At 39.8% G+C, this 21,521-nt stretch overlaps 2 protein-coding genes across 2 annotated transcripts in view; both read right to left on the bottom strand.

Annotated features, from left to right (window-relative positions):
* YIPF1 (Yip1 domain family member 1) overlaps window positions 1-10,543 on the bottom strand; it is a 51,845-nt gene extending 41,302 nt beyond the window's left edge. Inside the window, exon 1 of the mRNA XM_029618663.1 lies at window positions 10,500-10,543. The gene's annotated coding sequence lies outside the window, so the exon portion shown is untranslated. The remainder of the gene's footprint in view (window positions 1-10,499) is intronic.
* HSPB11 (heat shock protein family B (small) member 11) lies at window positions 79-21,420 on the bottom strand. The gene is made up of 5 exons (XM_029618665.1): window positions 21,091-21,420; window positions 16,810-16,916; window positions 16,237-16,305; window positions 10,500-10,543; window positions 79-428 (listed from the first exon to the last, which is right to left on the bottom strand). The coding sequence occupies exons 1-5, from the start codon at window positions 21,189-21,191 to the stop codon at window positions 309-311; spliced, it is 441 nt and encodes a 146-aa protein (XP_029474525.1). The 5' UTR covers window positions 21,192-21,420; the 3' UTR covers window positions 79-308.
* Between the last annotated feature and the right edge of the window lie 101 nt (window positions 21,421-21,521).

The following is a 21,521-nucleotide window of genomic DNA, read 5'->3' as shown; positions in this document are numbered from 1 at the left end:
TTATGCAATTTAGGCTATTCCTCCTCCCTATTGTAAACAATATTGTATTAAAGTTTTGATTGTACATTTTCAAAGCCAAGATAGCTACTAAAAAATTGCATGAGCACATGAACATTTTATCTAGTCAAAACGTTTTGTTAAATCATGCAAATTATTAGTCCTTCACATGCCAATATTCACTGAATTCTAAAATGAAAAAGGTAGCCCTGCATTTTTATCCATCCTTTTTTAATGAAATGTTTGAGTAGTAAACATTTTATATATGCAATCCAGCATTAGTAAACTGTTTTGGTGGTGGAAGAAATGCACTATAGAGTGGGTGATATGCTGTCCATGGCTCCGTCTGCCATTACCCTGTGTATTGATACAAAGTGATCATAACCAGACTCAATGATGAAGCGCAAGTGGGTTGCCTGAGATCCAGAGAGCTGCAGAAGAAAATGAGTTTGGAATTATTTCAGTGTTTATACTGTTCAATAAATCAAGTGTGAAAGGAAAAATAGTGTAAAGCACATCTGCCTACCATGGATAGCAGCATGAATTAGCTGTGACACATGGGTGACCTCATCTAGCAGCACTGAACGGACCTCTCTCTTAGCTGGTAGAGCTTGTGCTGTACTGAGTAAGCGTGTGAATTCCTGCACGGGTGTTGCCTCGTGAGCCCCCTCGGTCACAAGGTATTTATCATGGCTAATTCATCCTGCTGTCTATGGAAAACACTGGTTACGGTAAGCAAACTTGCTTTCTCCATTGACAAGCAGGGCTGAATTAGCCATGACATGGGGGGAGTCCCAAGCTGAGGACTGCAGTGGTGCATTTACGTCATAAGCAACCCAGACTCCACCATGGAGAGTAGATTACGTTTGTCAGAATTTACTACTGTCTCTTTTGAGAGATTGTCCAAATAGTAATGGGACATAAAGGTGTATACTGATGACCATGTTGCAGCTTTTGTAGATATCTTCAAGAGGTAGGTCTTGCAGATGAGTCACTGATGCAGCCATGACTCTTAACTTCATGAGCCTTGCTGGTGTCTAACTTGCAGGTCTTCTAGCACATAGCAGTATGCAATAGTCTGCCAGCAGTTGGGCAATGTACATTTGGCCACTGTTAGGCCCAGTCTGTTAGCATCATAAGAGATGAATAGTTGCAAAACCTGACACTATGGCTGAGTTTTTTTTTTCTTTTGTAATAAGTCAAGACCCTTTTACAGTCTTAAGGTGTAAAGGGCTTTCTCACCTCATATGTGCATGGCCTCAGGAACAACATAGATAACACAAGGGCTTGATTAATACAGAAAGCTGATAAATTTTTGTAGAAAAAGGTGGATGCAGAATATCATCCTATTGTGGAAGAATTGCCTTTAAGAAGGATAACGAACCAAAGCCTAAAGTTTGCAAACTCTTCTGGTTGATGTGACTACTCCAAGGAATATTACTTTCCATGTTAAAAACCAGAGCAAAGCAGACTCCAGTGGTTCAATTGGCAGCTTTATTAATTGTGCCAGAACCACATTTAGGACTCATGGAACAGGTGGTTTCATAACTGGAGATGTAGTATACCATAACCCTTTCATGAACTTGGACACTAACAGATGAGTGGAGTCAGGCTCACCCTCAATTTGAGTATGGTAAGCTGCTATGGCACGAGATGTACTCGTACTGCTGAGGTGCTAAGACCTGAAGCAGAAAGAGAAAGCAAATAGCTCAGCAACTCTTGGGGGTTTGCTTACAAAATGATCCAAGGAACTGTGTTGGCACCATGTGGAAAACAGTTTCCATTTAAAACTGTAGGCTCTTCTAGTTGATGGTTTCCTGACAGACACTATTATGTCCTCAACCCTGGGTAAGTCAACTTGGTGATCATTGAGCATTCATCATCCAAGCTGTCAAGTTGAGGAAGGAAAGATTTAGATTAAACAGATGTCCCTCCTCTTTAGTTAATAAGGCCAGATCCTTTCTGAAGGATTGGAGGTCTGCTGGACAGTTGCACCAGATTCACAAACCAAATTTGGCTGGGCCACAATGGAGCTATAAGGCTCATACGAACCCAGTCTTTGAGTACTTTTTGCAGCATTCTGGTTATTGGCGCGTATATAAGACTGGAATTCCAATTGAGCAGAAGTGTCCTGAGAGGATTCGAGTTTGCTGGAAAGAATGGAGCTTAACGTTTCTAATTTTCTGTTTCTTTTTGAATCCCTCTTCTACTTTTGCATCAGCAACAACTTCTGCCTGGACCAAGTTTTTGACCACTTGTCAAACCCAGCAACTATCCTCTCTGGTAAATGGGAGAATACAGCACTACCTGGAGGAGTTGGCGCAAGATCACCAAAGATTGCTGGGTTCTCAAGATTGTTGTGGATTCTGGATATTGCTTGCATTGCTGGTCGAGAGGCTGATGTGCCCTCTGTCCTGGTGTGAGTGACAGAACATTCTCTTCTGATACCAGAATGAAATTTTGTTCTTCTTCCGGACTCTGTAAAACTTGAACTGGAGGCCAATTGATGTGAGAGGTACCAGAGAGAGAATGTGATTTTGGTGTCTCCGGAATCAGCTCTTGTTCCATTAATTTTGTTGGTGTATCCCCTTCTACCCCCTGTCAAAATTCTCAGCAGGTTAGCATAAGCTATGTTGGAAACACTGCAGTATGATGCATTGTTGATGAGCAGCCTGCTTTGCTGCCAAAGGTGTTGAGGATCAATGAATTTTCCATTCTGGGGCTTGATGCGTCAGGGCCTTATGCGTCAACCGTGCCAATGCATTGGGGAACGTGTTGATGATGCCAAGAATCACTTTTTTGTGCTGGTTGTACAGGCAGCTCTGGAGTGGTGCCTTTTTTTTTTTTTCCCCCTTTAATGGGTTCTGCTTCTATTTACTAAACCCCAAGGATTTGGATTTTCTGCTGAAGAGGATAAACTTTGAGGAATTTTTGTTCAACTCCACTCCTGGGGAGACAGACGAAGCTGCGATTCGGGAGAAGGAACAGCAGCTTCTCAGAGACTTAACACAGTTCTGCCATCTTTGGGAATGCAGAGACATCTGGCCACAATCTTAATAGTTAGCTTGGTCATATTCTGGTCCCAGACAGCAGTAGCACAGGTTGTGTCCATCAGTAATGGACATTTTCCTACGCTAAGGCGCAGAAATAGATAATCAAGAATTGTATCTACAGAAATCAGAGTGAGAGATAGAAATACACATGGATGCTGGTGCTTGGATAAAAAAAAAAAATGCCCCCATGGAAATTCCTACATCTGCTCAGCAGAGCAAAAGCTTTACCAGCTAAAAGAGAGGAGGCCATTTGGTGCTGCTGGATGACAACATCCCCATATATCCTGGCTATTTCAGTCCTGCTTGTCGACAGAGAAAGTAGATACTGCAATGAGATTTTTCATGTAATTTTTCCTTAAAATATGTATAATAAAATACATTCTTACTCAAAACCCTTCATACCAAATAACTTTCAAAGTCCCTTTTGTCCTCCAGAACAGGATTATAGATTAAATTATATAAGACTTAAAAATGAATTAGTGTAGTAGAGGTATCAGAACTTTAGCCAGCTACTTGATTTGTTTTAATAAACTTTAACTTCCCCTCTTGTATACCAAATGAATAACTATTCTCTGTATCACTTTAATAATCGGAATCACAAGGGCCTGACAAATAACAAAATCTCTTACCAAAATTGTTTTGTAACTGCACTGTCTCTTTGCTGACCTGATAAAGGGAGCTGTCACAAATGTACTGAGGCAGTCCAATACAAAAGGTCTCACTTGTTGTGGGCCCTTAATTCGACACATCGTAAGTAAACGAGTGCTGTGCAAAGTAATGTATGCACTATATTGGAAAACTGTGGACTAGATGTCTTTTTTGCATTTATTTTTGTGTTGCATTTTAGGAAGTTTTACTATGGCAGTTTTCTGACTTTGTAATAAGCAGGGTTATTTTTGTTAAAGCTACGGAGCCGATTCACTAAGAAAATAGGTTAATGAGTGATGAATTAGATTTCACCTTGACTGCTGCTGGAACTCTACATTTCGAAACAACAAAAGTGAATATTCCTTTGCTTTCTGCTACACCAGTGCAGAGCAATTGCGTTTAATGCCCGTTCACAGTACACTTTTTAAAACATACCTGTGATCCGGCTAGTATAGATGGGGAGCACAGAACCTAAGTTGACTATTATTCTCTGTCTCCAGCTGATGGAGCGGCAGTTTTGAATTTATTAAACTCTTTTGGGTGGCCTGGCCTTGCTGAGTTCAGTGTAGCAAGCCACAATTTAACATGCTCCCTCTCCTTTTTCAGGTAGTTGGTTGAGCCTAATGTAATGTTGAGGATCTGCTCCAGATTGAAATATGGTTAAAAATAACCAAAGGAAGCTTTTCTTTTATTTATTAATTTTATTTATTTATTATTTATTATTTTTATATACTGACATTCATCTCAATTGAGATATCACACCGGTTTACATTCAGGTACTGTAGATATTTCTCTATCCCCAGAGGGCTTACAATCTAAGTTTTTGTACCTGAGGCAATGTAGGGTAAAGTGACTTGCCCAAGGTCACAAGGAGCGACAGCAGGACTTGAACCTTGATCTCCTGGTTCATAGTCCACTGCTCTAACCACTAGGCTATTCCTCCTCCACTTTTGTTTTTTTATTGTACAAAAAAAAAAAAGGCTGCTGGAGAGTCCATTTTCTGAGTTTTCAAGGTAAGGCAAAGCTTTTAAAAGCAGAATCCTTCAGCAATTTCCATATTTCTAAATCTTTTAACTATTTAGACTGTGAATGTAAGCTTGAATGGCAGGATGGGGCCACCATTGTGCTGATTGTAGCAAGAAAGGCTCATTTTTGAAGCTGCTTTTAACCTCATTAATTCACTTTTTTTTTTTTTTTTTTTAACCATTGTCTTGCTTTATGAAATACCCCGTCTTTCTTCTCCTGTATGTTTGTCTTATTAGATTGTAAGCTCTATTGAGCAGGGACTGTGTATGTTGTATAGGGCTATAGAAATGTTTAGTAGCATAGACAGCACTGCTTGCCAGGCTGCCTCCAAGAAGAAAAAAAACTGACATTGCTTTCTTTTTGGCAATCTCTCAAAATAAAGACAACAGAGGCTAGTACTAGCTTGAAAGGGGTGATAGTTTAGTTGGGTAATTGGGTTCTTGGGGCCTGGTTTGGCCTCTGTTGTAAACAGGATGCTGGGCTTGATGGACCCTTGGTCTGACCCAGCATGGCAATTTCTTATGCCTACCAGGAATTGTTGAAATCAGTTTTACCAGTTGATAGTGGAATGGTGACCATCTTGGAAACTGCTAAAGTTGGCTGCTGTATTTAACTGAAGAGCAAGACCTCCCAATTTGAACTCCTGAAGGTAACAGTCAAAATAGCTCAGTTGGAGCTTATTTCAGCCTTAGTGCTGTTGATTATTCTCCTGCGTTTTGTTTTTTTTTTTAAGTACCTGTACCAAGTTTTTTGTGCTGTAAATAAATATGAGTAACTGGATACTTCGGGTTCTATGACAGTTAAGACTGCAGGACCAAAAATCACTTATTGGCAAACCCTCTAAAAGAACAAGACAACTCCAAGATGCACTAGAAAAAAATTCTCCACTACCAAAATAAGATTCCTAATGTGGACTTGGAAGATGAATATAGGGGAAGAGAGTTGAGGAAACACTGCTCTAGCTATTCAGCTGGCGATCTGCTCAAACTTTCTAGAGCCCTGTTAAGATAAATTCAGCAACTTATTGACTCAGCAGTGGCTTAACTGATGGTCTCTATGATCACATAAGAGTGGCTTCATGGTCTTTAGCACTAGACACTAAAAGATTATGATTGCTCTGACACTGGGCTGCTGATTCCTGGTCCAAGCTGCATCTGTTGAGATTGCCTTTTAAAGGAAAATGATTATTCAGAAGTGAGCGGAAAAAATTGCTTAAAAGCCTAGGAAAGTCAAGATGACAACAATCACCAGCGAACATATATCTAATTATAAACTGAGCAGAAGTTGCAAGCAATTCCATAGATGATACTGAAGTGGAAATCAATTTTTCAGTCAGCCATTAAGAACTAGGGAATGATTTCAAGGCGCAAGAGAGAGATAAGACCCGATGCAACCAGAACAGTTGTGACACACCTGACTACCCAATGAAGTTCCACAGATCCACTCTTTTTGATAAAGCCAATAGATGGACGCCTTTAGCTATTTTACAAACAGTAGATCCAAGTTACCATAGACCAGTAGGTTTTAAATATCATCAAAAGAGGTTATTTGTTAAGAGTCAGCAACCGCAGAATCTCATGCCTTCATGATTACACCCACTGCAACACCAGAGAAGAAAGTTGCAGGTCAGGCAACCCTATCCAAATTGCTAATACTAAACATAATATATTGTGTTCCAGTCCAGGAGCAAGGACAAGGCAAGGTTGTTACTCAATTTATTTTGTAAAACAAAAAAACAGCTCGTTCCGACTGATTGTAGACAAACATTTGTTTACCCCTTTTTATCAGTCTCTCATTTCAGAATGGAGACCCTTTTATAGTCATTTTATCAGGAAGAAAAGGAAAGGTACTCACTTACTGGATTTGTCAGAAGCTTATTTTCACATTTCAATTCAAGAAATAACAGAAATGCATTTGCTTCTGTATAGCTGGGAAGCATTTCTGTAGTGTGCTCCTCCTTTTAGGTTGGCAAGAACCCCCAGAACTTTCGCCAAAGTTACGGTAGAGATGGCAGCATATTTAAGAAAATGAGGGATTATAGTACACCTATATCTAGACAATTGGTTGATCAGAACACGATCTCTTCAGGAAGGAATCAATTGCTCAAAGTAAGTGGTTGCATGTTTAGAGTAGCAAGGATGGGTAGTAAACTTTATGAAGAGCAATCTTTATCCAGCCCAGGAAATAGAATATGTGGGAGCTCAATTTAATACCAAGAGAGGTTATGTATCTCTAACAACCAAATGCATGCTAAATATAATAGAGCAAGTAAGAAAGTTTGTTGCAAGGAAAGCCCCAAGAACCTGGGCCTACCTTCCATTGCTGGATACAATGGCAGCAACCATTGATTTAGTACCATGAGGCAGGGCTCATATTGAGGCTTCTGCAGTACCAAGTCCTTTCCCAAGTGCGGTGATAAGAGAGCCTACTATGGTGGAAGAACAAAGACAATGTGGAAATAGGAGTAATGGTAGACCCACCATCATGGATAATAGTAACAAATGATGCAAATTTAAGAAGTTGGGGAGCACACTGTCAAAATCAATTTGTTCAAGGGCATTAATCCAAAATGGAAGCCTCTTGACAGAACAACAGGTTGGAAACCAGAGTAGTAAGACTGGCATTGATACATTTTCTGCCCCTATTGAAAGGCAGTGAGGCTTCCATGCATCAGTGCAACAGCAGTGATATATATAAATGAGCAAGATGGCACTCGAAGTCAATGGCTATCCGAAGAGACAAATCTGTTTCCATGAGCAGATTCTGGCCCCACATATTGCAGAAAAATTAAATATAAATATACAGGTCAGTTTCCTAAACAGAAATGTAATAGATCCAGGTGAGTGGGAGCTCGGCCTAAAGGTGCAGTCCAGCAATGGGATATAACCTAGATGGACTTAGTGGCATCTCATGTGAATGCGAAAAGGCATAGTTTCTTCAGCGGAAGTGAAGGAATAGATGCATTAGTACAGCCATGGCCAAAGACTGGTCTACTTTACATCTTTCCACCATGGCCCTTGATTGGTCACACATTAAGAAAGATAAAGTGAAGTGTCATGTTATTCTAGTAGTGCTAGATTGGGCAAGGAGGCTGTGGTGTGTGGACCTTCTAAGGTTAGCAGTCTATCAACTGCTGAGATTTCCAGAAGTCTGAGGGCTTCTAATTCAAGGTCTGATAGTGGAGGAGGAGCTATTCCCATTCTCTCTTACTCACCTTATTAAAAGCTAAAAAGAGTTCAGCAGCTATTGCATATGTATGATTATAGTGTGCTTTCAAAACATTTTATAATGAAGAAGGAATCATCCTGGCGCGCACATATTTCTATAATCTTTTGCATTTCTACAGACAGGTTTTGAAAAAGGTCCAATGTTTAACTCCTTAAAGGTGCAAGTAGCAGCATTGTAGGGTGAAGAGTAAAAGGTAATTGTGTGGCCATCCATCCAAAGGTTGTGTGCTTTTTAAAGTGAGTACAGAGATTACATCCCCCCTTCAGAGCAGTTCCGTATGGAGCCTAAATTTGGTAGTAGGGGTGTCAGTATCTTCTCCTTTCAAGCCGCTTAAACAGGCTTCAATTAAGGATCTAACTCTAAAGACAATATTTCTAATTGCCATAACTTCAGCCAGACCTATCTCAGAGATTCAAGCATTAGCTTGTAGGGATCTATTTCTAAACCTTACAGATTCAATATTTATTAGACTGGTCCCTTCATTTTACCTAAGGTGATATCCACAGTTCTACCAGCATTCGCAAAATCAGAAGGTAAAGGTAAAAATAAGCTGTGGAAATACTTAAGATGGATATAGCCTAGTGGCTGTGAACCAAGGAGAGCAGTATTCAAATCCTGCCGCTGTTCCTTGTGACTTGGGTTAGTCCCTTCACCCTCCATTGCCTTCTCTACCAGAGTTAGATTGTGAGCCCACCGGGGCCAGGGAACTATGCAGAGTACCTGAATGTAATCTGCTCTGAAGTGCAGAACATAAATAAAATAAATGTGGAAGTCCCACTCTATCCGATAAGTTATTCATAGGCGGAGGACCTTGCAAAGGAGAGCTAGCATCAAAAGCTACCGTAACAAGATGGCTAAAGGAGACAATTTCAGCATTTGTGTTAAAAGGTACAAAACTCCTACTTTAATCAGAGCACAGTCCACCTTCTGGGCAGAGACTGGAAGGGGAAGTTCACTAGGTCACCTTTACATCCTTTTACAAAGCATTCCAGAATGAATATTCTCACAAAAAAAAAAAAGAAAGATGCTGCTTTCGGAACTGATATTCTTGAGGTGGGTTTAACATCTTCCCACTCACAATAATTGGGCTTTGGTAGTTCTAAATTGTTCTTGACTGGGGTAGCAGAAAGCAAAGGAAGGAGAAATGTAGACTTGGCTGCTAATTTATTTTCCTTTTATTTCTGCTACATCAGTCCGGAAACCTATCCGGGAACTAATATTAAAAAAAAAAAGAAAGGGATAAAGATATTACAGATTTAGTAAAACCATTAAGACAAAAACAATTATAATCCTTTTAGGAGGAGAAGGATCTTCTTTAACATTGGATAAATTAATTACATTTTATACAAAATTACAGTTAAGTTTGTGTAGTTTGTTTAATTAGCAACTTCGGCAGTAGGATACTGGTCAACTTCAGTTCTGTGCGCCAGAGTGATATCATTTATTTATTTATTTATTTATTTATTTAATTTTATATACCGGCAACCGTTTGCACATCGTGCCGGTTCACAAGTAACTTACAACAGAAAGTATATAGGCATAGCCTTTACAGAGAACGGTGTATAACGTAAAACGCAGTAACAGAACAAATAACTAAGTAACTGGGGAGGGATGAGGGGGGGGGGGTCGATACAAAGGGGGGGCAGGGGGAGGGTGCAAACAGATACATGGGGATAAAATGTGAATAGGGATTCGAGGAAGAAATATGTACAATGGTTATATACAGAAGTTGTACACTGGATATATATACAGATGTTGTACACTGGTTATATACAGGAGATGTAGGAAACTTTAGAGGGGGAGGGGGTTGGGTGTAGGTTCTGAAAGGGGGCATTAAAGAAAAAAAAAAAAGAATATTCTGTCTCCATCAGCTGGAAAAGGCATTAGACCTGATCGTTCTGGACTGGTGTAGCAAAGGGAAGAAAATTTATCAGCCAAGTCTAAATGTCTTCATCAGCCCCAGCTAAAGAAGAGTGCTGAAATAAGGAACAGACTTGAACAAATATTTTTAAATCCTGTTCTACTTTGATATGGAATCTTTTATACTCCAGTATAATTAAAATCATTTACAGATGCAGCATAAGAGAAAATTCAATATAATTTAGCACAATGAAACAAAATCAGCTAGTTCTCATCAGCAAGGCTGCATATGGAAATAGTAATTGGACAATATGAAAAAGAATGGGAGAGGGAGGAGAAACTGGGTGGAGGAAGAGAAGAAAGGGATGGAGAGCTCACTAGATACCAATACCAATCACTCCAACTTCAAAAACACAAAAAAGCAGCTCCAAAATTAAAATCTTGATTACATTCTTCTGCACTGGGTGAATCCGTTCATAGCACTCTGGCTTGTCAATCAGGTCAGCAAGTGAAAGCATGAGTTTTATACTGAAATTTTATATTTTTAACTTTAAAAGATGTTACTAAAACTTCTTATCCTATGCCAAAGGTTAGGTAACATGCCCCCTGCCTTACTGTAGATCGAGTACCAATTCTCTATCTTAATTACAGGACGCAGTTTCTTATATAAAAGGTAAGTGCGCTCACCATAAATTCTTCTATTTGAAGCTGTCCTTCTGAATGTTCGAGATCTACATTTATTAAGCAACAAACAGAAGTCAGTTTGCTCAACATTGTATTCCGCATCATGTAGACGATAAAAAGCACAGTAAGTGTTTACAATGGCATTTACGATATTAAGGTGACAAAGTAAGAAGATAACATGTTTCCCACCAATACTAAAGTCCAAAAAATATACAAGGGAAATGCAAAATACAACACAGCAAAAATGTATTACATATTCACAAAATTTATTTAAAAGTAAACGTTAACAACTATCCCAATACATAGAATTAAGGGTTCAAGAAAACTAACTTAGGGGACTTTTCGCGTGCGATACCTAGATCAGGGTGGGTTCTGGGTTGTGTCCGTACCGGAAGGGGAGGAGTCGGGCCGGCATCAGGGCGGACACCGTGAAGACATCGTGATGGCAAAAAAGTAAGGAGCCTTATTGCCATCAGTACCGCTGGATTTGATCTCCAGAGGCGTACACACTGCCAAAAAATCTAAAACCCAACAAGCACAATATTACATGCATACCAGTCACACAACTCCTTCCATCCAAAAAACTACTAGAACAATGCTGGGAGGAATATTTGTCCTCTCAAAGACAATCGATAGTACAGTATATACAAGTGATACCCCTGCAGAGGCCACTGTTTTGCTGGAAAACAGCTTCTTCAGAGGTTTGTTTTTTTTGTGTGTGTGTTGATCGGTAGCCTTCATGTATCAATTTCTCAGAGTCAAAAAAATTCAAAATCAACTAAGTTCAAGCACTGGCTCCTAAAAACATAGAATCCCATCGGGTAGAGGAATGAGTCTAGACATGAAACAGATTGAAAAGGAAAAAAATGAATGAAAACTACTCAAAATATTTTAAAACTGATAAGTATGGGCTTGCAAAATAATAAAATACTTACAAAGAAGCAACAAAGAATTTTCTAACTTTCTGCTCTCACTGCTAAATGCACAGGGATTCTTAAGCTGGATCATCCTTTACCATAATATCTGGAAAAACAAATTCAATTGCAAGTTGGAAAACTGCTAACAGAAAAAATAAAACATCTAAAACAGTAATATATTTAGATGACTCGCCCCATAATTCTTGAGTAATTACAAATTTAACAGTTTTTAAGAAAAATAACTGCATTCATCGATAAGTCAACCCTTAGAGAAAATCTGAAAAGAAATTAGCAAAATTGGAAAAATATGTAACTACAATTTTTAACCTATTCAGAAAAAGGTTTTTATATACTAACCCCAAAAAATCAGTTCTATCATACCGAAAACATTTTTAACCCAATATCGCTATTTTTATAATAAATGAAGAAACACTAGATAAACGCCAGACAAAAAGCTTAAGGAAAGCCAAGCATGCGCAGTACTCTACAGGTAAATACTAAGAAGAAGCCTTTATAACCAAAAGTACTGGAAAGAGAAGAGGGATCTGTAATGTTACGAGGTTAGCTGGATCAGCGATAATTTTCAATTACCTATCTTTGATTCAAGAAAAATAAGAATCTTCGAGATTACCTAGCATCAGCAATTTTACCCCTAGAGATGAACAGACTCAGCAAGGTTGTCATGTGGCCATTGTTCTGTGTGCGCCCATTCTATGAACATTTCATGTTTTCAGCATCCCAATTTATCAAAATCATACAAAATTCCTGACAAAGTTGACTGTCAAACAAATCAAGTAATTTATCATTTGTCCATGCCAACTACCAAATATTGGACAGAGGAAAAGGTAAATAGGCCTTCACATTACTGAACACAAAAGCTGTATATGCACATCAAAGGTACCAGCTGCCTTAATGGAAGATTGGCAAGCACTGGGCCATTCCACTGAAGATTTAAAACGTTTTCTGATCCAACAGGTCAGACCTCAAAGGAGCGGGGATGTCTCAAAAAGCCTTAAGCAAAGGTACCAGGTTTCATTTATCAATGGTGCACACGGGCCCCGAGGGGTCTTAATCAAGATCTAGATTGGACTGCGTTTCTATGACAACAAACTTGCTGACGCATGCACAGCCTTAATATACATTTAGGACACGCTATGGACAGCACCTTTGTTGGGGTCTCACTTGTTGCGACATGTTGAATTGAAAATTATCGCTGATCCAGCTAACCTCTTCGTGCTTGTAACATTACAGATCCTTCTTCCCTTTCCAGTACTTTTTGCATAGATTGCAGTTTTTACAATACGGGCTGATTTTAAAGGCTTCTTCTTAGTATTTACCTGTAGAGTACTGTGCATGCTCAGCTTTCATCTGGTGTTTCTTCATTTGTTATAAAAATAGCGATATTGGGTTAAAAATGTTTTCAGTACGATAGAACTGATTTTTCGGGGTTGGTATATAAAAAAATTTTTCTGAATAGGTTAAAAATTGTAGTTACATATTTTTTCATATTTTTCCAATTTTGCTAATTTCTTTCAGATTTTCTCTTAAGGGTTGAGTATTGAATGCGGTTATTTTTCTTAAAAACTGTCAAATTTGTAATGACTCACCCCATAATTCATAAGTAATTTAAGTATTACTGTTTTAGATGTTTGTTTTCCGACTTGCAATTGAATTTGTTTTTCCAGATATTATGGTAAAGGATGATCCATCTTAAGAATCCCTGTGCATTTAGCAGTGTGACTGCAGAATGTTAAAAAAAAAAATCCTCTATTTGTTGCTTCTTTGTAAGTAATTTATTATTTTGCAAGCCCACAACTTATCGGTTTTAAAACATTTTTCAAATAGTTTTTCATTCAATTTTTTCCATTTCAATCTTTTTTCACTTCAGCGGTACACCATGCGACCACACGCATTTAAACATCTCCTCTAGCCGATGGGCTTCTTATGTTTTTGGGAGCCAATACTCTTGAACTTAGTTGATTGTGAATTTTTTTTGACTCTGAGAGAAACTGATTCACGCAGGCTACCAATCAGGGTGGGTTTTGTGTGTGTGTTGAATAAACTGTTTTCCAGCAAAACAGTGGCCTTGTTGGGATATCATTTGTATATATTATATTATCATTTGTCTTCGAGAAGACAGCTTTACTGAGGAGGATGTTGGAAATAACCGCACCGGTAATAATCTTGGAAAGGTGATGATTCAAAGGAACTGAAGCAAATAATTATGAAACTAGAAGATGTAAAATAACAACTTGGCAAACAAATCATCAGGGTGCTAAAAGAATTCATACATCAAACTGTAGATCTGTTACTAACAATCTGTACCCTACCACTGCACCTGAAGATGTGGAAGTGTGTCCAATGTAATGCCAATTTTCAAAAAGGATTCCAGAGATAATCAGGGAAACTAGCAACCAATGCAATGAAGTTGGAGCGGCCTCGGAGGGAACTTTCCTTCCGCCTCCCCCCCACCTTCCCCTCCCTTCCCCTATCTAACTCCCATCCCTACCTAAATCCCCCTCCAGACCTTTATCCAGGAAGTTACGCCTGCCTCCGGGCAGTCGTAACTTGCTCGCGCCGAATGTCTGCTGATGAGGTCTGCTGATGAGGTCTGCTGATGAGGTCTGCTGATGAGGTCCCGAACACAAGCCCCCGAGCCGACACCACGCCCACCCTAGCCACGCCCCCGGACCACCCCTTTTTGCAAGCCCTGGGACATATGCGTGTCCCGGGGCTTGCGCGCGCCGCCGAGCCTATGCAAAATAGGCTCGGCGCGCGCAGGAGCAGATTTCCTCAGGTTACGCGTGTAGCCTTTGAAAATCTGCCCAATATTGTACCTAAATTATCTGGAAAAGGGAGCTATGACTGAGGTGGTCAAATTTACAGGTTAATTGTGCATTAAGTGAAAATGATAGAAGCCATTCTTAAAAACCAAATCGTTGGCCATACACACAGACATGGCTTAATGGAAAAAGTCAACATGGTTTAGCAAGAGGAAGCCTTGTCTTAGCAATCTTACAATTTTTTGAAGGTGTAAGTAAACATCTAGATGAAGGTGAGCCGCTTGATAGTGTGTATTTGGACTTTCAGATGGCATTTGACAAGGTCCTCAGGAAATTACAAAGTCGTGGCATAGAAGGCAGTGTTCTATTGTGGACTGGTAACTGCTTAAAAGGCCAGAAACAGAGGGCAGGACTAAAGGGTCAGTTTCCCAAATGGAACAATGTCATTAATAATTTTTCAGGGATCAGAACTGAGATCTGTGCTGTTTAACAGGTTCATAAATTATCTGGAAAGGCAATGACGAGGGAGGTGATCAAATTTGCAGATGACCCAAAATTATTCAAATTTGTTAAAACACCAGCAGTTTGCAAGGAATTGCAGCAGGATCTTCTGCGATACATAGGAGACTGGGCAAAAAAAATGATTGGGCAAAAAAAATGATAGGAGAAATGTAATTGCAAAAAGTGCAAAAGTAGGCATGTAGGGAAAATAATCCCAAAGATAGGTACACGATGCTAGGAAACGGGCCTTTGAGTCATATACACTGAAATCCTCGGCAGTGTCAAAATAAAATAGAATGGTAAGAATGATTTGAAAAGAAATGGAGAATAAAATATAAAGTATCATATTGCTTCTGTATCAAGCCAGTATGTGACTGCACATTCAATATCGTGTGCAGTTCTGGTCACCCCGTTTCAAGAAAGACATAGCAAAACTAGAAAAGGTGCAAGAGGATGACATAAATGATAGAGAATGGAACATCGCTCCTGTGATGAGAGGCAAAGAAATTATACACTGGAAAAGTTGGTATAAGACCATTCAGCATATTTTACACAAGGAAAACGTAGCCCTAGCTTAACTGTTTCATGGACCTTTTGCATTCTAAAATATTTTACTGTAAAGAACAGAACATGGTCCAAGAAAACAAAGAGGTAGGCGATCTATGATAGCCGTCAGGAAAACAAAAACACAATAGATGCCTCAGTCTTATTTCAGTGTTTATTAGAACAGAGATGTGCTCAATAATTGCCCAATTGGCAATTATTGAGCACATCTCTGTTCTTATAAACACTGAAATAAGACTGAGGCATCTATTGTGTTTTTGTTTTTAAGAACAGAACATGTGCACATCTGTATTCTTATATGCAAGGATACAGTAAGGGGTAGATTTGAAAATGTGTGCGTGGTTCCCGGCGCACGCATATTATAAAATTGGATTTGTGGGCGGGGGGTGTCAAATTTTTACTAGCCGCACAGCGACACAATCAAGCCTCTCCCAGTTCCCTCCCACTCTTCTCCAATTAAGGAGCGTACTGGGAGGGAACTTCCCTACCCCACCTACCTAAACTCCCTCCCTCTTCCCCATCCCCTAAACCCTTCTTATCAACTTACGTTTATTTTGTAATATTACTTACTGCTCTGCTTCAGCAGAAGTAGTTTGCGCACTGGCTGGCTGCAAGCGCACGCTTCCCCGGGACAGCGGCTAATGGCCGCTGTTCTGGCCGGCCTCTGTCCTGCTCTGCCCCACCCCTCCCCACAGCCCCGGCCAGCCCCTTTTTCAGGTCCTGGCACTTGTGCACGTATTGGGAATTAAGCGTGTGGCTGATCCCTTTTGAAAATGCACGCAGCGCGAGCAAGGCCCAGCCAAGCGTGCAGGCCTTTTAAAATTCGGCCTTAATTGGGCAATTATCCTCAAGGTAATGCAGTGGTCTTCATTTTATAATAAATAGTATTTTGGTACAATAATAAAAGCACAACTATTTTTAATATTCTGATTCATGGTGACTTTGCAGGAACACTTTCAATTTTATGAAAATTACCTTTCTGTGCACACCTCTCAAAATGGATTGGGTCCTTAGATATGCTTTTCTCAATTTTCAAACTCCGTACTAAAATAAGACAACACATTTGTGTTAAGATTTTTTTTCTATGCTTTCATTATATTGCTTTTATAAAAATCCAGCCATGCATTTGGTTGTAAGATAAGAACAACACTTTATTTTAAAGCTAAAAAGGTTTGGGTCATTAAGGAGGCGATGGTTTTATCAAAGGCATAAAATAAGAACAGCAAATCTTTTAAAGAGCAAATCAGCTCAGCAAATGTACAGCCATGCACACTGCACACAGGGTTTGGATTTGTGACTACTAAGCCTGTTCCTGGCACAAGACAAATTTATGATTAGGAGGAAAAAGAAGAAAGAAACAGTCTATCATGTGGAAAATGGACCTTTCCCTACAATAGGAAGCCAGGGCTAATGTGGTGCACTCTGGAGTTGTACAGTATAAAAGCTACAAAGCCCTTTGCTGAAAAAACCTGCACTGAATAGTGATCTAATTTTGTTTATTAAATAGAGAACTGCAAATATTGGAAAATATACATATTACTATCTTACCTAAATAACATTGCACTGAAAGTTTGTTGATTTTTACAAGACCACTGAAACTAATAATGAATTCCTGGGGGAACATTCCAGTTGTTGTCCAAAAGGTTTCTGATTTCCTATTATGGAAATAATAGAAAAGACCATTATTCAGAGGAATAATCGAAATAATTTATAAGGTGCCTTTTTCCTTTAAGTTTACCTTTTCTTGTGTTCGTGGTGGTAGACAAATAGAGAAAGCATTAACGAGAGACCATTTGCGCTATTCATGTCCATCTGTCCAGACCTACTAAGTCTGCTGGACTGTAAAGGAACAGCGTGAATGGATGAACTTGCGCATGTAATTCCAGTCTGCCTCTTAATATGTTGGTAAACAACACCTAGGGAATGTACTAACACTGTTTTCTCTAGAAAATCATGCTCTACCTCCACATAGAGAAAGCTAAACTTTTACCATTAATGTGCAATAATATTTATTCATAAATCTGTAAACAATTACACTCTTAAAATCAACAAAAAACAATCACTCCCATGCATACCATTAAAACCAACTCACTGCTGACACATTTAAATTTATACAATATTTCAAAAGTGCAAAACTGCTTCAAAAATCTTGTTTATGTTGGCACACTAACAGCATTCAGAGGGAATGCAATTCAAAGGCACTTGGCTTTCCAAATGTGTTATTCACCAAGAAATATCATGTACAGTGAACAGAGTATTTCATTATTAATAAAACTCAAAATCTTCCTAAGCTGCGACACCACCTTTAATTGGATCAACAAAAATTATCAAAATATGTTATTATACATGAGCTTTTAAGGCCACATTGCTCTCTTTTTAAAATGTTGCATCTGAAGAAGGGTTCTGTGTGATCTTGAAAGATAAAAAGATTCATATTTTTTCAAAGACCAATATGACTACTGGACCTTTGCACTTCATTAATAAAACAAAATGAAGAGCAAGTAGAGGTCCCCGCTTGGCTGAAGCACAGCACTCTATACCAGGGCTTCCCAAACCTGTTCTAGGGAGCAATATGGTCCCTAGAACGCCAACTCTGGTCTTTGAGCACCAGAAACAAGCCAGGTTTTCAGGATATTCACCATCAATATGCATGAGATGGATATGCATACAATGGAGAAAGGTTTTCAAGATCTTCACAATACATTTGCATGAGAAATTTGCATAGCATGAACACTCAGAATATGCAAATGTATCTCATACATATTTATTGTAGATATCCTGAAACCGTGACTGGCTATGGAGTCCCTAGGACCGGTTTGGGAAGCTGTGGGTTAGGCTATGTAGAAAGAAGCCTTTACCATTCTTCCCTTCCTGGGCATAGCACATTGTCTATCTCACATCCATAATATAAAAATAAATACTTATCATTTATATAGCACTACACAACAGATGCAGTGTGCTGCAACAGTGATAAGTACTCAGATGTGGTAAGTCCCCTCCCCAGAGAGCTTAGAATCTAAGGAGGTACCTCAGGCAATGGGAGACAAAATGATTTGGGAATGGTCACAATGTGTGTCAGAGAAGCAGGATTTGAACCCTGACTTACCTAGTTCTCAGCCCACTGCTCTACCCCAGGGGAGGCCAACTCTGGTCTTTGAGCACCATAAACAAGCCAGGTTTTCAGGATATTCACCATGAATATGCATACAACGGAGATAGGTCTGCATACACTTTTTCATGCATATTCTGAAAAGCTGGCCAGTTTGTGGGTCTCAAGGACTGGAGGTGCCCACTGTTGCTCTAACCCAGAGCTTCCCAAACCTGTCCTGAGAACCCCACAGCCAGTCATATTTTCAGGATATCCACAGTGAATATGCATGGGATAAATTTGCACATACTGAGTCTCCATGATATACAAATGTAACTCATGCATATTCACTGGAGACAGCCTGAATCCCTGACTGGCTCTGGGGCCCCAGGACACATTTGGAAAGTCTTGCTCTAACCACTAAGCCACTCTTTCTCTAAGGCAGAGGTGGTCAACTGTAGTCCTCAAGAGCCACAAATAGGCCTGGTTTTCAGGATATCACAATGACTATGCATGAAATAGATTTGAATGCAATGGAAGAAGTGCATGCAAATCTATCTCATGTATATTTATTGTGGATATCCTGAAAACTTGGCCAGTTTGTGGCTCTTGAGGATCGGAGTTGGCCACTCCTGCTCTTAAAGAACAGTAGCCACACCCTGACCAGATGTACCCTGCCATAACATGCTTTATTGTCAGGTTCCTGTTCCAGGGCTCCTCTCCTGAAATGTTGCTGTGACAACCTTTTTTCAGAAAGCATTACTGGACAAATGTTAAATTTTTGGCAAGAAGACTGACTGCTCCAAAGTTTCAAATCTCCTCGTTCAACCTTTTCACAGTAAATGTGTATGTGTACAATATGCATGAGTTTTTCTTAGCCAAGAACAAATGGAATCGTCCCACATAAACAGACGGTGCACCGTGCAAGGCTGAAAGAAGCACTAGGCGAACTAGCATGCTGCCTAGAGCACCAGCGTTCTGGGGATGGTGTGGGGACGGCATCTCCTTCCCGTGGAAGCCCTGGTGTAATAGGGCCATGCATTAGAAGGAGATAGATTATCTCTATTGGGAGATCATTAGCAGGCAGTGCGGTGAAGAGCAAGAGGGTGGTTAGACATAGGAGACGCAGCTGAGATGCCATCAAGATCAGCAAGAGTAGACCGTAGAAGCAGCAAGGCCATGCCAGTCAGGAAAAGGAGCTGAAGAAGCACCGCTGCACAGTCAAGCACAGAAGCAGCAGTGACCATGCACTGTCAGGAAAAGAGAATAGAGTTTAGGCAGCTCCCACAGCCTAGAGTAAGAGGCAGAGATTTGTCAGCTTTCGTAGCTGGAAAAAAGGGCCATGGGGGCAGAAGGAGGAAGAGGTCACTGCCACATGTGCTTCTTAAGGGGAAGAAAGTGAGTGAATGAAAGAGTATGTGTATGTGAGATTGAGACCATGATGTGTGGAGAAAATGTGAGATTAAAAACGTTTGGAGAAAGCGTGTAGGTGTGATTAAGTGCATGACGTGTGGAAAAGGTATATGCATATGTGTGTGATTGAGAATACGCATGGAAAAAACATGTGTGATTGAGAGCATATGTATGTGGGTGAGAAAGATAGTAGCCACTCCTAATCCATGACAATCTCTGGACATCTAGAAATCAAAAGTTCACAGGTATGAAGAGAGTGATTACTTTTATCCTTATTAGTTTTAATTATTGAATGTGGCCAAGATTTTATAGGTATTTTGAAATTTTTTTAAATTTTTGGATGTTATTCTATTCAGCTATTTTGAAACATTTATTTTTAATAGTATAATTTTGCTATTATGATTAATGATTTATATTTCTTGATATTGTTTGATGTTTTATGAAGAACAGTAATGTTTGTTTTTTCATTGTTGTATTATATACAAAATCTGGCTTCTTGCAGTTGCCGGTTCAGTTTTGTCTGCACATTTTTATTTATACTTTATGGTCTGTTTATTCTGTATTTGGCAAGGGTTGGTCTGTATTCTGCATGTGTGACTGAGGTGAGGCATCCTGCTAGATTCTGTGTAGGGATCTAGGGCAGATTGGCTTGTTCTGTTTTCCTAAATAGGAGATGTATTGGTGTTTTAGGGCTTAGTGTAATATTTGCAATGTTGCCTTTTCAAGAGTAGGATTGTTACTGTTTGAGTTCTGCCATTTAGTGCTATTTTGATTTGGGAGGTTTACTTTTGGCTTTCTGAGGGCCAAGCTCACATCCAACAAATGGAATTAGGCCTATTGTAACACAATGGTTACAGTAGCTGTTCAAATTGTTAAGACATAGTTACTCAAATTGTTACTATGTAATTTCCTTCCATATTTCACCTGTTCTACTGTAAACCAATATGATGTGCAAACGAATGTCAGTATATAAAAGCGTTAAATAAATAAGTAAGTAAGTGGCTTTGCAGGGTTTTCTGGTAGGCACTACAGCAGTACAGGTAAGTATAACATACATGTGGTAAGTGATACTTTGGCTGTGCTTTGACCTTTTTCATCTAAAATCTTCTTTAAAAAGTAAAATTTTGAAATCGTGTGGGTGGGGAGGATGCGACCAGTGGGAGAATGTTTGTGACTGAGGGGGGTTTGGCGTCGAGCTGAAAGGTTCGCCTAGGGTACCTAACACCCTGCACCGGCCCTAAGAAGTTGGCAGCAATTTTCAAATAACATCATAAATTGCACATTTTCTCACAATTATTCGTAATCCTGGAAGTAAATAATACATTTACCCATCCAAGATGTTTTCGGGCGCGTAGTGTTCGTCGCTGGATGTAGCCAAAACAACTCTAGCGCCGACTGAGCTCAGGCAAACGTCGCCCATTTTAGTCATTGTGCGCCGCCCGTAGCTAGAAGCGATTTTCACATGTTACGGAGGTGACAGATACCGAGATTACATGTTACGGAGGTGACAGATAACGAGAGGGAAGACGAAGCGCGTCCCAGAACTGAGCGGTTGCCAGGGGCAACGCAGGACCCAGGCCTGCACTTCCGGTGTGACGGCTATAACGGTCCCGCAGTTCCCGCGCACATGGGTTCCGCCTGGAAGTTGATAGCCAGGAGCGAAGCGCCCAATGACATCCGAGCCCACCTGTTTCCATGAGCTTTTTTTTTTTTTTTTTTTAAAGAACCTGAAGCCGCTGTTGTTTTCACGCAGCTGCCA

Source organism: Rhinatrema bivittatum, chromosome 10, assembly GCF_901001135.1.
Source record: "Rhinatrema bivittatum chromosome 10, aRhiBiv1.1, whole genome shotgun sequence".
Classification (NCBI taxonomy): Eukaryota; Metazoa; Chordata; class Amphibia; order Gymnophiona; family Rhinatrematidae; genus Rhinatrema; species Rhinatrema bivittatum.
Note: the sequence above shows the minus strand (reverse complement) of the source record. Positions and strands in the feature narration are given on the sequence as shown.